The following is a 16,618-nucleotide window of genomic DNA, read 5'->3' on the forward strand; positions in this document are numbered from 1 at the left end:
TAGGAAGAAAGTAACTTTTGAGTTAAGAGTAACTTAAAGGGAGATAATGGGTTTGAAACAGGGAGGTAGAACACCTAATTTTAAGGTAAAAAAAAGGTTATAAAATAGCAAATATCTCAACAACTTTACCTGATGAAACAAAAATAATATGATTTTCGGAAGAAGCACTACCAAATTAGTCTAAATCAGCTTAGAAACCTTGAGCACAAAAGAAATGTATGCTTTGATTTGAATATTTAAAATCTGCCTTCATAGTAAAGGTTCGGGCTGATGATACTTCTTTTCTACAGAATTCATTGCCGAAATATGTATGCACATGTGTAGCCAATAATGTTTGTGTGAATAAATAAGCATACTATACACATTCTTTTTTCTTGAGAATATATAAAAATATATATCTTTTTAAGCATATATTCCTTATAATGTAGTCAAAATTGTTACAAATGATAAGCTCAATGCAAATGTATTTCTATCTTCAGAGCATATATATATATATATATATATATATATATATATATATATCTTCAGAGCATACATATTTATATATCATGTCATATATATATATATATATATATATATATATATATATATATATATATATATATAAATATATATATATTTTAAAAACTATATATATATATATATATATATATCTTCAGAGCATACATATTTATATATCATGTCATATATATATATATATATATATATATATATATATAGTTTTTAAAATATAATTATCAACTGACATGTGTTTTGTCATCTATGACTCATCAGAGTGGCTGAATGTAGCGAGATTCGAAATCGGGACCCCATGATAAGAAGCCTAAACTTCTTCCACTGGGATATCTTGCAGTACTACTGAATATATTATATTTTACGAAAATGCTATTTATTTGTTTGTGGATAATTATATTTTAAAAACAATACATATGCCGCTCCCCATTTGGGGGTACCAAATTGGTCAAAGAGAAAATTATTCCCAACTTGCATTTATGTAAAAATACACTTTCGTATAAATAACTGAATTCATTCAAAAAGTATCGCTAACAAAAACAAATAAACAACATATATATATATATATATATATATATATATATATATATATATATATATGGTAAATTATGAAAATATATATGGCAATTAAGCTACACAGAATATCCACCTGTCATTCTCATGAGAATTCACCAGGCTTAATAATCAGCGTTTCATTCTCGTGAGAATATGTCAGGCTTAAGCCTGACGAATTCTCACGAGAATGAAACATATATATTTTCATAACTTACTACCTAGCTCCACTTATGTATTGAGCACTGTTGAAGTAAATACTGTAAATTTACACATACAATTATGTCTTTGTATATTAATTTATGTGATTAAATGAAGTAATCATATATATATATATATATATATATATATATATATATATATAGAGAGAGAGAGAGAGAGAGAGAGAGAGGGAGAGAGAGAGATTTTGCTTGCTTCGATAAAAAAATAATGAAGGAAGCTGTAAGGGGAGATGGCACTGAATTAGGTTATTTGTATAAGTGGATGCACTAGAAACAGGTTCTGGCACTAAAAAAAAAGCAAACAAAAAAACAGGTTCACTGTCATACCACAAAAATAACACATACGAATACATATATGCATGAATCTATATCAATGTCATATGATCAGTGCTATGGAGTTTGTATTGTTTGTACGTGATTAGTGAGGATGAGTTTGCACTGTATAAGGTGATCTGTGCAACTGAGTTTGCATTATTGTTGCACGATGAGTGCAAGTAAGTCTGCATCGTTGTTATGTGCTGAGTTTACACTGTTGAAGATTATGAGTGCAAGTTAGTCTGTATTGTTGTTTGATGATGAGTGCAAGTAAGTCTGCACTGTTGTCACATGATTAGTGCAGTTGAGTCTGCATCATTTTTTACGTCACGTATGAAGGTGAGTTTGCACTGAGAAAGTAATGAATGCAAGTGAGTCTGCATTGTTTTAGGTGCTCAGTGACTCTGCAAATTTGAAGAGATAAGTAAAATTAGTTTGTATTTTTATCAAAATGCATTGGTTTTGAGCTGGGCCATTGGTGAAGTTATTATATATTCAATTGTCGGGATCACTGGTGCACTATGGTTAATGTTAGATGTTCAAGTGCATCTGCACGGTTTATGTAGTGCAAGATTTGTGAATTAGTCTGCATGTAATGTGATGAAATTACTGATGCAAGTTAGTGTTTGTTGTGTTTGAAATCAGCAGCTTTTTTTTTCTTTTTTTTTACAAAGGAGTCACCACTTATCAAGGCCCAAAGACCACTCAAGAATAAGAGTTAATGAGTGTATGGTAGTCAATGGAACAATGTCATAATAATGGAAATTTGGAAAATTGGATTATTAAAGGGGACAGCTCATCAACAACTTGTTTACGTTGGACTTGAAAACAACCATATTGCAGTCAGCTGGAGAGCAAGGAAACAAGAGAATTCCACACACGTCCGATTCTAAGAAAGAATCTTTATTCATGGAATCCATGTATAGGTTTAGGCACAGATAAAGAGTGCGGGAAATTATTGATAATGGTTTCAGTTAGACGAGTGCTTTTTGTGAAAGTTTGGCAAGGGAGGAGATTGGAGCTCAGACGAGCACTTGCTATGAAAATAATGATAGAGCAGAGACAGGCTTGTAACGTTTCTTCTGTGGAAAAGAGGTTGGAGAGAAGAGAAAAGATTATCCCCTATTAGGCTACGAAGTTTATTTTGAACTCTATTAAGGCAGAATAAGCTGCTTCAAGCAGCTCCTGTCCAGATGTGGCAACAGTAGTCCATCCTTGGATGCACTTGGCTCTTATACAGGTAAGAATTGCATCAGCAGTGAGATATCTACTGGAGTAGTAGAATGATCCAACCATTTTCCTGCGACCTTGGCAACAAATTTGATATATGTGTTCCATTTCAGATCATGAGTGAAGGTCAGACTAAGAAGCTTGTCAAAACATGGAGCCTCCTCAAGACAAGAGCCATTCATTTCAATTGATGCCAGACGTGTGTCAGACGCTTGATAATGGAAAGACAGAAGCTTGGTTTTAGATGCATTAAAATTAACCAGCCACACCATGATGGATCCCTGAGGAACTCCAGCATTGATACTGTGAGTTTCTGATTTCTGCCCACCAACCACTACTCTTATAAACCTATTGGTGAAAAATGATTGAATAACTGAGAATACATTTCCAGCTATAACGTAGCTGGAGATCTTGTGGAGTAAACCCTATCAAAAGTCTTTGATATATCAAGAGCAATTGTCCTAGAAACGAAGCCTCTATCAAGAGATTTGCTAATCCTATGAGATATAACAATTAGCACATTTGCTGTAGATCTAGCAGAACGGAAAATATAATGCATGTTACTGAGGAGGTTATTTTTGCTGAGTTGGTTGACTACTTCTCTATTTAACACGGATTCCAGCAACTTGCTCATGAAACACAAGAAACTGGTTGGTCTGTACTGAGAGAGAGATACCAATCACCTGAATTTTTAAATACGGGGCATACTGATCAAGTTTTCCAGGGTGTCGAGAAGCATCCTTAAGACAATGCTTAAACAGAGTATGGGAGCTAGTTCTGGTTGAAGCCTTTTCAGCCCCATAATTGGAATGCCATCAGAGCCAGTTGCTTTGCTGGAATTAATGTTTATAGTAGCATGGCAACATCACATACAGATATTTGTATGTCACATAGTATGTTTTCAGATATAAAAGGAAATATGGGAGGTTGGCGGCTCTAATCGTATGGGGTAGAATTGGCTGCAAAGATCTTGGCAAAGAGTTTGACTTTTTCCGATGCTGATGAAATTATCTCAAGTCCTTTGAGTCATTGGGATAAAGCACGATCTTCAGGACCCTGCTTGCTATTCATCAAAACTGGTGGGAACCAAGCTACTGCTTAACTATTTTGGACTTGACAGACTGAGCATATAACTCCCTCGCATTGTTTATTACTCTTTTATAGTGGTTGCTGGTAGTCCTGAAGGCGGCTTTAGTCTCAGTACATTTATTTCATTGAAAATGATGAAGAAAGCGATTTCTGTGCACAATAGCAGCAGCACATTCTGGAGAGAACCATGGCTGGCTGTTAGGTTTCTGCTGAAATTTTTTGGAGTGGTCAATAGCGGCAATTAACCATTCCATTAGGTCTGGTACTATAGGGGGCACGTTCTGAAAAAAAACATATTCTAGGGCCACCGTATTCTGAATAATATTTTAATTTATGCAGTATTTTTTAATCTAAATCTTCCAATCCTGTGTTAATGTTTGGGATGATTTCATAATGGCATTTACATGATGAACTGAACCCCTCTCGTAAATATAAACAGTATTTTTTTAATAACTTTTCTTTTTTATCTTATGGTTTATTGTTTAGTCAGGAAAGACACTGTTCTTTGTGTTCAGTTAAAAGTCAGAAACTACACAAGATATAAACAAATCTTTCATTATGGGTTTGAATATGACCTTGATATGATTATGGTAAAAAAAATATTGTAACAGTCGCTCCATTGAGATTGCCACCCGGAGTTAGAGTTACGACGTTTAAGTTAAATTATAAATTATAAAAAAAATTAAAAAAAAAAAAAAAATAATAATCAATTTAATTTTGGTTTTACGTGCTGGCAAGTGTTGGACAACTTTAAGACATTGACTTCCTAAGTAACCTATCTCAGCCCAGGTCTGTATTTATACCTCTTTTTCTCCCTTGTTTTTTTTTATCTTCCCCTGTAAACTGAACCTGCTACCTCAACTATTCTACATCTACTAACCCAAGAATTCTCATTCATTCTTTCGACATCGCCATACCACATACCATCAGAGTCTACTCTTCTGCACACATTTTCCAATAATGTCCAGATTTAAACTTCCTAAAGTAGAATAAGCATTTTATTTATTTATTTTTTAAATCGTCAGATTATTGTTATACATTTCTTAGTGGTACATTGTGCCACATTAATATTCATGTCAAGTTGTGAGTGGTAAAAGTTATGAAAACATATACGCCTTTCCTTAATCCTATCATTAACCCTAAGTCCGAGTGGCAATACAAAAATAATTCTCACTGTCTCTTTTATGTTATTTTTTTTTTTAAGGGTAGGTTATTTTGTGAAATGTAGTATCCGTTTACACACATTTTAATATGTAGGGACACAACACATTGTAGACTCCATCGCAAGGAACAACGCCAAGGAAAAACTCGACTTCTTTTTTTTTTTTTCAGTTAAACAACAGCTTTTATTTACAGGTACTTTTCTGTTCGGCCATGTTTAGCATGCATCTTTTCTTTGCTGCTAATGTGATCTTTCTCTCTGACCTCTGTCCTGTCGAACGTGATCCTTGGTCTGCGCACACATTCTTTTTATAATCTTTTTTTCTTTTTCATTGCCGTGATATCATGTCGCACATGGCTTGGTCATTTGCATACAGCTGCAATTCGCACTGAAATAATATCGTTATTATTTAGAAACCCATTCTTAACATGGTCAGCAGAAGGTGTCTTGTAAGTATTCTGTACTTTCACTTAACAATTCAATACAAAAATTATGGTACTTATATACTTATGTTACTGTGCTGAAATAATAACATTATTATTTAGAAACCCATTTTTAACATGAGGAGGGGAGAGTGTTTTGTAACTATTTTGTACTTTCACCTCACAATTTAATGAAAAAGAAATTGTAACACTTAAATTGAAATTGAACATAATATTATCAATGATGTACACATGACAATGAATTTATTTCATTTTTTTTTATTTTTTTTTATTTACTTCATTTCATAGTTTCGTTTTTCAGTTCCAGTTCTGTGTTTCTGCTTCTTAAATCAACTTCTGATTCTGGAGACAAACTATTTTTTTCGCGGAGAGAATAAGGTATTATTTGTCACCTTATACCAAATAATCATTGGCAGACCTTTTTCTTTTTCAGAGTGGAACCGAATACTACTTTAGTTCAAGCCATTAAATTAAAAAGGATGCGTTGATATAATAAGGCACTACTCATTAATATACTCACAGCTAATATTTACGTCAAATTAACATAGTTATTGGCATAAAATATTAAACTTTTATAAAAGGCAAATAGGGCACTAATGATTAGGTAAACTAAAATGAATTGTTTTTAACTAATTTCCCAACTGTATTTTCGGAGCTTGTCAAGAGTTTCACACATATGAAAGAACAAAAATAAAGAACTGTTGCCACATCTGGCCAGGAGCTGCTCGGCGTGCCCTATCCTGCTTTGTTCAAAATCGGTTTCGAAACCTAGTAGGTGATGACCTTTTCTCTTCCCCACAACAGAAGAGACGTTGTGAGACTATCTTTGCTCTATCATTATTTTCATGGCAAGTGCTCGTCTGAGCTCCAATCTATGATCCCCCCATTGCCAAACTTTCACAAACAACACTCGACTAGCTACAACCACTATATACAATTTCCCCACTCTCTATCTGTGCCTAACGCAGATTCTATTAACACAAAGCTTCTTTCCTAGAACTGCCCACCTGTTAAACATTGTTCCGCTGGCCTACTTCCCGGCTGACTACAGTATGGTAGCCTTCAAGTCCAATGTAAACAAGTTCTTGTTGAACCGTCTCCTTAAATAATCAAATTCTACCTAACTTACGCCATAACAATTACTACACTACCACCTTACATTCATTAACCCTTACCCTCAAGCGGGCTTCGGGCCTTGATAAGTGGTGAATCCCTTGTAAAAAACATATATTTAGTAGTAGTTTTATTTTTATAAATAAAATCAAATTTTACGTGACGCTATTTTGAAATGGTAAGGATCAATAATTCAAACTAGGGAGATTTTAGAAAGCCATTCTTAACACGGGGAGGAGGGGGTATTGGAAAAACTTAAATTTGCGGGTTTGTTTTACTATACACATAGATTCGAAAAAGTGGTCAAAACCAAATATATAAAAAAAAAAAAAATGTTATCAAAGGCAAGAGAAATTACTTTTCTACCTGACTGGATAATTTTTAAGAGTTTTTATTTAATGTAACGTGTTTATTCGGCTCGAAAAACAGTGTTTACCGATGTATTTGAAAAATGCAAATGGTGGCATGCTCGCTGTTGAACACTGTAAGTTTGGGAAAACGAGTTTAAAGAAAAAAAAAAAAAAAAAAAAAACTCACTCAGTATTTTACCGTGACGCGTGACATAGGCGGACATATATTCGGTGGGTTTCTAACAGCATTTTGTATAATTTGTTTGTTTTAACTCATTTTCCCAAACTTACCGTGTTCAACAGCGAGCATGCCGCCATTTGCATTTTTAAAATATATTGATACTCACTGCATGATTTTCGAACCGATTACACGTTTTAAAGTGAGTAAAACCACTAAGAACTTTTTCAGATAGGTAGAAGAGTAACTTATCTTGCCTTTGATAACATTTATTTGGTATATAGTTGTTTTTTGACAACTTTTTTTTCGAATCTATGTGTATAGTAACACAAACCCATGTTTTCTTTCTGTCGCGGGTACATATACCAAATACATTCCTATCTCAAAAAAATAGCACAATCCGTATTCTTCATAAATACAAAAAAACTTTCTAAACAAACAAAAAAGAAAAAGAAAAGGTGAGTTTCAAATCATAATCTGTTTTTGGCCATTTCCGGAACTGACTCGGGATAGTCCGTCAGAGTATCGAAATCTTTTGGATATCTATTCATTACAAGTACCAAAGTGTAAATTAGGAAGTAATTTCTGACTATAATTAAAGTTTATAGTTTACTCCTAAACCAAAGAAATAAACGATTTTTTTTTCGACCGAGACTGCAGGCGGAGCGGAGCGCTACTATTATATCATTGGACCATAAAAGGTTATGCTGACAAAATTACTGAAGCCTGAAACCGGGTGAAAATCGATGGGTTGTCTGGTTTGGGAAAGGTGAGGGTGGGGTATAAAATATGAATTATTGACAAAGGCACCATTATAGCGATGAAAGTGAATTAGTACGGAGAAGAGTTTAAAAGAGAGAATTTGCACATTCAAAAAGAGATAAGCAATAAGGAAAGGTAAAATACGAAAGCAATAGAATGACTAAGTTTTAAAAAAAAGTGGGGGTAAAAGAAATAAAGGTTGTGTGTGTAAATTAAAAAATAAAGATAAACTATGAGATGATACAGAGGAAAGGAGTGTCAGAGAGCAAGGAAGAATGAAGGAGGGGGCGAGAGTGCGGGAAAGAAAGAGATAGACGCAGTGAAGGGGGAACAAAGTAATAGAGAAAGAAGGAGTGAGTATTAGACAGGGAGGGAGAACAAGTAAGAAAGAGGAAAAGGGTGAGGAGAGTATTTCTGATACCGGTTAGGGTCACGTGATAACATTATTCGAAGGCGCGCACGTTGTTTTGCCGGCCATTAAGTCTTATTATTTTAGTTTCTTTTTTGATAACTTCCCAGATAACGAACTGTGTGCTAATAAGGGCCGAAGAGTGTACAACTATATAGATGTTTTGTGTAGACGACGTCTAAGAAACGGTAAACACCCACAATTGAGTACAACCGCTTTTTTGGGAGCAAGATATATATATATATATATATAAAGACCTGACGTTAATTCAAATTTCTTTGTAAGGAGAAAAAATAAAGTGAAAACATGGCGACCAGAATCTCCCGCAAGGTGACCACAACAACCGTGAGCACCGATTCCCCCGGAGGTGCGACAAGCAGCTCGTCAGCCTCCTATTCGTCTCCCCGCCGAGCGAGGGCGGCTTCTCCGGCCAGAATTAGTCGCATTCAGGAGAAAGAAGAGCTGCAATCCCTTAATGACCGTCTAGCTAACTACATTGACCGGGTCCGATATCTGGAAAATGAAAACAGTCGTCTTCTGGTCCAAGTTAAATCCTCCGAGGAAACGGTTTCCCGAGAGGTGACCAACATCAAGTCCTTGTACGAGTCTGAGCTCGGAGATGCCCGGAAACTACTCGATGAAATGGCCAAGGAAAAAGCCCGTTTACAAATTGAATCTGGAAAATACAAAGCTGAAGCGGACGAGTGGATGACCAAGTAAGTTTTTATTATTGATTAAAAAAAACAATAAATAAATAAAATAGGTTCTCATGTAGTTGTCTCCCTGTTTCTTTTTTTTTTTTTTTCGCTCACATGTCTCTATTCCGAATTCGTAGCAGTGCGCCAACATCAGTGGACTTTCTTTTTTTTACCAAAACGGTTATTAATGTTTGTTTTTTGTTTTTTTAAAGTTTAACCTATTTCATCAAACTGATATAAATTATTGCACAGTAAAATTGATTAAAATTAAAACAAATCATTTTTCTTATTTCGATTTATTTAATCAAGTAAAAAGTTCCTTTTTTTTTTTTTTTTTTTTTTAACTTGATTACCACAGGCAAGAAAAGTTACTTTTACTTAGCTGCATAGGTTTGTAGTATTTTTTACTTAATGTAAAATGTTGGTATTCACCTCGAAGAACAACTAATACACGAGCCCAAAAGGTGCTAATGCATTTACTGATCTTCGCTGTTTTTTTAAATCGCATTTCGAAGTTTAATTAAAGTTTGTTTTTTTTTTTCAATTGTAAAGGTTAAAGTACAGAATAGGCACAAACACCCTCCCCTCCCCATGTTAAGAATGACTTTTAAAATAACGTTATTTCAGCACGGATCAATAAGTGCATGAGTACAAAAAAAAAAAAAATGCCGCGTAACATTGCGGCCATTTTTCCTTGTGCTTGTCTACGAGTTCAGTTTTTCGAGCCAAATATTTTTATATTAAGCAAAAACACTACCTACCTACCAGCTAGGCAGAAGAGTAACTTATCTTGCCTTTGGTAACATTTATGCTATATATTTGAATTGACTACTTTTTCGAATCTTTGAATTGTAAAACAACCCCAAAAGGTATATAAAAGTGAGCCCAATAATCGTAGAATTAGGATGACTTCATACATTTTGGTGCACACGAGCTGTGTCGAAGACTTCATCTATTTTGCTTGATTTCATTTCTACACATTTTTTGACCAAATTATTTTTAAGTGTTTTTTGTTTTTTACATGGAGGTCACCACTTATCAAGGCCCAGAAGCCACTAGGGGGTAAGGGTTATTGCGTGTACAGTAATCAATGGGATAGTGTTGTAGTATTCGTTAGTATTGGAGATTTGATAAATTGTCATTACTTAAGGGGGCGGTTCATCAGGAATTTGTTTGTTAGACTTGAAGACATCCAAGTTGAAGTCGGATGGGAAACAGGCAAGAAACAGGCATGCATTAATTCTAAAAGCTTTGTTCATGAAATCTACGTTTTGATTTAGGCACAGATAAAGAGTGAGGAAAAGTATTGACAGTGGTTTCAGCTAGACGGGTGTTTATCGTGAAAGATTGGCGAGGGTGGACCAGAGATTGGAGCTCAGACGAGCACTTGCCATAGAAATAACGATAAAACAAAGGCTCGCAACGTCTCTTCTGTGGAAGGGGGGTTACAGGGAAGAGAAAAGTCCATCCTCCACTAAGCCACGAAGTCTATTTTGTACTCTGTCAAGGCAGGATAGGCTGTTTTGGCAGCTCCTGTCCAGATGTGGCAACAGTTCTCGCCTTTCGTAAGGATTATTTTGCATTTTAAAGTTTATAAACATTAACTATGTAGTTATCAGCAAAGCCTTTTTGTATTTTTTTCCCTGGCGCATTTCGTCGGTTTAAAATTACTTGTCAACCTTCAATAAAATTTGACGAGTAAAGACATCTAGTCAGGAACCGTCGATAATGATTCGTCAATTTAAAATTAGGAAATGGGTAAATGTTTACTTTAACTACAACAAAACACCGACCAATAAATTATTTTTTATTTTTATAGTTTTTCGGGGTCGCTGACAACGAATCATGGTACTGGAGGAGTGTGGATCCTACGCAAACGTTTGCATTCCACGAATCGCTCCCTCAACAGACATGCGCAGGTTTTCAGTGGTCTATTTAGCCATGAAAAACTTTTTCAGGCCCCCCCAAAAAAAACAAAAGCCAAAGAAAATGCCAAATTGATTGTGTTCTTGAAAAAGAACTTCTGATCAATTTAAATACAATTTAAAATATTTAAAACCTAAATTAAAGACCAAATTTATTCGTATGTTCATTTATTTTTCTCTACAGTGCAATTAATTTTCGTCGCCCGAGGAGATTAAAAATAATAAAAACTAAATGACAAAACTTAGAATAATCAAAACAACAATATTTAAATAGACCACTGAAAACCTTCTGCGCATGTCTGTTGAGGGAGCGATTCGTGGAATGCAAACGTTTGCGTAGGGTCCACACTCCTCAAGTACCCGAATCATATTCAAACCCGTCGCAAATTTAACCGTTTGCCTGGTGAACCCTCGCACTATTTTGTGCCATCTTACCGCCTTTGTTTATACTATTTTGACATGATGCGTTCGCGCGTATAGTAAAGTGACTTGTCACATCGCGGAAGAATTTTTTAGCAGACATTTGAAATAACAAGAAAGTTTTCAAAAACAAAAAAATGTGGTTCATTTTTCTGTGTTACGTAGTTTTGATGCTTTTTAATTGATCAAAAAAAAAAAAAAAAGTTTTCACGAGCGGTTTACAGAAACATTCAAATTCAGAATTTTTGTGAAAAATTAAACAGTTCTGTCTGGTGTATGTCGGCGCGTTACTTACGGAAAAGGGTAAATTTAGAAAGAAGCACCTGTTAAAGTCCATACAAGTTCTATAATTGAATAATACCTCCAAAAGAAAAAAGTGTTTTTTACGACCTGTCCCAGTGCCCCACCCCCAACCACCCCATATTGAGAACGGCTTTCGGAATAAACACCCTCCAGCCTCCCCATGTTAAGGACGGCTTTCGAGGTTGGGGGTTTATTCCGAAAGCCGTTCTTAATATGGAGTGGTTGGGGGCGTTTATACTACGCTTGGGGCAGGTCGTAAAAAATACCATTCGTTCTTACTAAAATAACAGGGGAAATAACAAATAAAAATTTTCGTTTCGAGTTCCGGTTTCGGTGTTTAAGTTTGGACGCGGATGATTTTTTTTTAGCTGTGATTTGGCCAGTATATTCCAATAGTCACATTTACTTTGTTTTAATTTAAAATCAAGTGTGAGGAATTTGTTTATTGCCATCCAGACTTAGGGTTAAGGGGTACATGTTTGTTTTTTGTTTTTTCTTAACGCCAAGATTTCCGGCTGTTTACGTGACACCTCTGATTCTTGGCTCACCAACTTATTATTCGGCCATTTCTTGGAAATCGTTGATTGAAAACTTGAATGTTGGAATGTTTATTTCTACGGAAATGTCGGTAGACTGGAGATTTTGTTCAATTTAACTCGTACATCATCCGCCCGGGCACACAAAATTTACTTCCATTAGAAAAAAATAGGTTACCTGATAAGGGATGTGTTATCACTAGGGTTAGGACAACAGCATATTCTTTTCAGTTTGACTCTCGAGTATGTATGCTCTTATATAGTCATGTTTCTCGGTCGATTGTGTCGGATATATTCTTGAGTCAAAACAATGAAAAGAATATGCTGTTGTCATAGCCCTAGTTATCACATACTGGCCTGAAAATGACTGACCATTTGGGTTTGTATTATTGTACACATAGATTCGAAAAAGTTGTCAAAAAAACAAATATATAACAAATAAATGTTATCAAAGGCAAGATAAGTTACTTTTCTGCCAAACTGGATATATTTTTTGTGTTTTTATTCAATGTAACATATTTATTCAGCTCGAAAAACATAGTGTTTACCGATGTATTCGAAAATTCAAGATGGCGTCTCACACCCTCTTTAAAACCGTAAGTTTAGAAAAAGGTGTTATAAATAAAAAACTATACAAAATACTATTAAAAACCCGCCGAATATATGTCAACCTATGTCACGGTAACATATATTGAGCGAGTTTTTAACAGTATTTTATCCGGTTTTTTTATTTATAACATCTTTTCCCAAACTTACCGTGTTAAAGAGAGAATAAGACGCCATCTTGAATGTTCCAATACATCGGTAAACACTATGGTTTTCGAGCTGAATAAACATGTTACATTGAATAAAAACACGAAAAATATATCCAGTTTGGTAGAAAAGTAACTTATCTTGCCTTTGATAACATTTATTTGTTATATATTTGTTTTTTGACAACTTTTTCGAATCTGTGTATAGTAGTAATACAAACCTTTTTTTTTTTTTTTTTTTTTTTTTTTTACGAACTAATCCAGCATAGTATAAACGCTCCCAACCTCATGTTAAGAATGGCTTAAGGAATAAACACCTCCAACCTACTCATGTTAAGAACGGCTTTCGAGGTTGGTAGTGTTTATTCCGAACGCCGTTCTTAACATGGAGAGGTTGAAGGTATTTATACTACGCTGGGTAAGGTCGTAAAAATAATACTGCTGGATTTACCCTCTCGCACCCTCGCATTAAAAACAGACTTTGTCTAATTTAACCCTCGTTTGTAAGGGGTAGGTAAATAGGAGCTCTTCACACATTAAAGTCATTTTTAGCAACCATGGAGTCTGAACTAAGTACCAAAAAGAATCCTATTTTAACTTAATTTCTTTTCGTATGTTTTGCGACAATTCTTCGACTTGGAACTATTCCAGTCTGTCAATTTAGTCTGTGTTGGCTGAACTTGGCTACAGTGATGGTGTTTATTACATTATTTCTAAAAATAATTTTATATCTTCGCATTTCACATACTAAACTAACGCCCAGTGGAAGTTATTTTAACCCAAATCGCAAAAATGTTTTAACACTATTTACGAAAAGAGAAATCAATAATATTAATTAAAAAAAATAAAACTTGCATATTAGTCACTATAATTAAGGAGCCGAACGTTTTTATTTTTGTCATTTTATTTTTGGTACATATGATGACGGATCGTGCTACTTTTAGAAACTTGAACAAAATACAGATTTTTTTTTTTTTTTTACACCTTCATGTTAAGAATGGTTTTCTGAATGTTATTTTAATTAACTTTTTAACTACCTTATTTCACACCCGGATTTAGACACAAGTACTGTATTCAAATTCGTTTCAAAATTTAAAAGAAATCGGCGCTTACAAATAGGACGAAATTTCGGAAATCGTATAAAACTGAATTTCATATGAAAACAATGGTATCTATGTATTTCTCGTATCTTTTTAAAGATTATATCCACAAATTACGAAAATAGATAAGGTACAAAATTATTTATGAAAGAAAATAAAAATAGAATTTGAAAACTATCGTAAGACACAGGAAAGTTCTAAAGGGAGGTAATTTTCCGTTTCGATTCAAACAAGATGGTCGCAATTTTTCACCTGCTAACAGGATTAAAGTTGTTTTTTTTTATTATTAATAATTCAGTAATATTCAGGTAATTTCGATTGCATAATTTGGAAGCTACTGTTGTGATTTATTAGAATTGACAAAAAAAAAATCAAAACCTTGCTTTTATCTGCAAACTCAATTTATCGACTACAAAATTTCGTTCTTAATAGTGTGGAAGCGCAAAACAAAATTGTTTTCATGATTTTCAACAAATCAAAACGTTTAAGTTTTTATTTTTTTTATTCTAAAGGGACGTAGAACCATTACGGTTGTTTTTTGGAAATCCTTTCTATTGTTTTAGTTTATTAATTTTGTTCGTTTGCCCATTTAAAGTTTCATTTTGCAGCCGCACAAAAATCTTTGTAAACACAGGGTGACTAAACTTTAAGATTACCAACATGAGTCTTCAACCATTTTATATATCTTTTCGAAAAATTAAAGTCGTATAATTCTAAAGAATTTTGTCACTCAACAGGTCGTTAATTTTTTTTTTTTTTAATATAATTTTTAATTGTAACCTGGAAAAAGAACCAAATTCCTTACTCGCAATACCAGTGAGATGCAATATTACATATTATTTTAGGCGTGTTTGTTGTGGATTTTATAATTCTGGTTCGCGGTTGGTCGGTCATATTTTCCCTCCAAATCATCCCTCTTTCTCGTCAATCGTCTCTAACAAAAAACACTTTGAAAAGAAGTGGGTCACCACCACACCTAAATTTTTTCACAGATGCTTTTTTTTTCTCTCTCTCTTTTCACGAATTTCTAAATAAAATATTGCCGGAGGGTACTTGCTTTATCACTTAAAAAGTTAAACATGAAGTCCCTTTTATATCGGGAGGGGGGGGGGCAGCTCCTTTGAGTGGGCATTAGGATATAAAATTCTGATTGATGGGAGCGAGGATAGTGCCCCTCCCCCTTCATAACTTTTCCATCTGTTCAAGAATATACGCTGATGGTTAAGAATTGCAATTCTCTTTAAATTGTAACCATCTCTCGTCCCTACGTAACTTATTAATAGCTGCAATAAGTGTAAAATAGAATTTTAATCATATTTATTTTATTGGTATTTTTTTAGAAAAGAAAATTGTGGATGGGGACCTAATCTGAAAATTTACCATTTTATTTATTTATTTTTTTTCAATTCAGAAGCTTAACTCATTTTTATAAGGGGGTAGGAAATATTTTACTGAAGTAGTTGAAAAAATCATTTTTACAATTCTTGAATAGTTAGCACCTCCCTTAGGACAATGAGTTAAGTTTCCGAATTGCCAATTATATTTCGTGACTGTTTGAAAGGAATTTGGAAAAGTTTCTGGCTTTAAAATTCTTAAAGCTCAATATATGAAAAGATTGAAGGTTTTTTGGAGGCTATTTACATCCAATAAAACAAAATTAAGACAAAATTGCTTTCAAAGTTGAACAAAATCAAACTGTACCGAAGCAATTTAATGTTAACTTAAAAATCTTAAATATAAAGAAATAAATTACAATTTTTAGATGCTTCTCTAAATTTAGGTGTTAAATGTGCAAGTTTGGGTTACCCCCCTTGAAAAAAAAAAAAATTAGGATAGTATTATAGACTATTTGCTTGGTTCTTATATAGTGGTAATATTGCTCATAAAGAAGATCCAGGCTTGTATTACTAGCAGTGTCAGAAACCGATCTTAAGAATGCGTGAAAAAAAAAAAAAATGAATAATTCGACCTATCTTTACAAGCTTATAACTATTTTAAAAATGTAATTCAAGCCCTAATTTTTTTTTTTTTCAATTAAAGGAGCAAAGACCAAATTAAAAAAAAAAAAAAGAACGGGTTTAATTGCAATATTTGTTTTTTTTAAATTGGTTTTCTTTAAAAAAAGATTCGAAGAAAATCAACGAAATTTTACTTACTGCGATTATAAAAAATCGATATGAGTTCCAAAAAATCACTTACCTATAAAAATACTACTGATTGTGTAGTTCTATTCTTCATTGTTCAGAATTAATCCATATTTATATTTTAAATTCCATTTATTTTTTTAAATAAAATAATTTTATAAGTTTATATCCACTATTTGAAAAAAGCGCCATTTTTACGTTCTTATCAAAAAACCGGAAGTGCCGGGGTTTTTTTTTTTCTTGTTTAGAACTACTACGGATGTACAGAAGGCAGTAAAAACCACACGTTTGCGTTAGCCGTCTAGTCTTGTGCGTGAAGAAATGTGTTCCTATAGTTAAAAAAAAAAAAAACAGTCGAGTATTTTTTTTTTTCTTAAAGAAATACATAAATTTTTGATTTGTA

At 33.7% G+C, this 16,618-nt stretch overlaps 1 protein-coding gene across 6 annotated transcripts in view; it reads left to right on the forward strand.

Annotated features, from left to right (window-relative positions):
• Nucleotides 1-7,980: 7,980 nt before the first annotated feature.
• The window catches only part of LOC145303481 (lamin-B1-like), a 101,924-nt gene continuing 93,286 nt past the window's right edge, over nucleotides 7,981-16,618 (forward strand). For 4 of the 6 annotated variants that reach the window (XR_013873719.1, XM_080144842.1, XM_080144843.1 and 1 more), the window contains exon 1: nucleotides 8,325-9,053. Coding sequence is in view for 5 of the 6 variants with exons in the window: in XM_080144842.1 (XP_080000968.1) it covers nucleotides 8,644-9,053 (410 nt within the window). In the remaining variant the exon portion in view is untranslated. Of the gene's footprint in view, nucleotides 9,054-16,618 lie in introns of all 6 variants that reach the window. The other 2 variants (XM_080144841.1, XM_080144844.1) reach the window with 2 other exon arrangements.

This window comes from Euprymna scolopes, chromosome 19 (genome assembly GCF_053919585.1).
Source record: "Euprymna scolopes isolate OS-2025 chromosome 19, ASM5391958v1, whole genome shotgun sequence".
NCBI lineage: Eukaryota > Metazoa > Mollusca > Cephalopoda > Sepiida > Sepiolidae > Euprymna > Euprymna scolopes.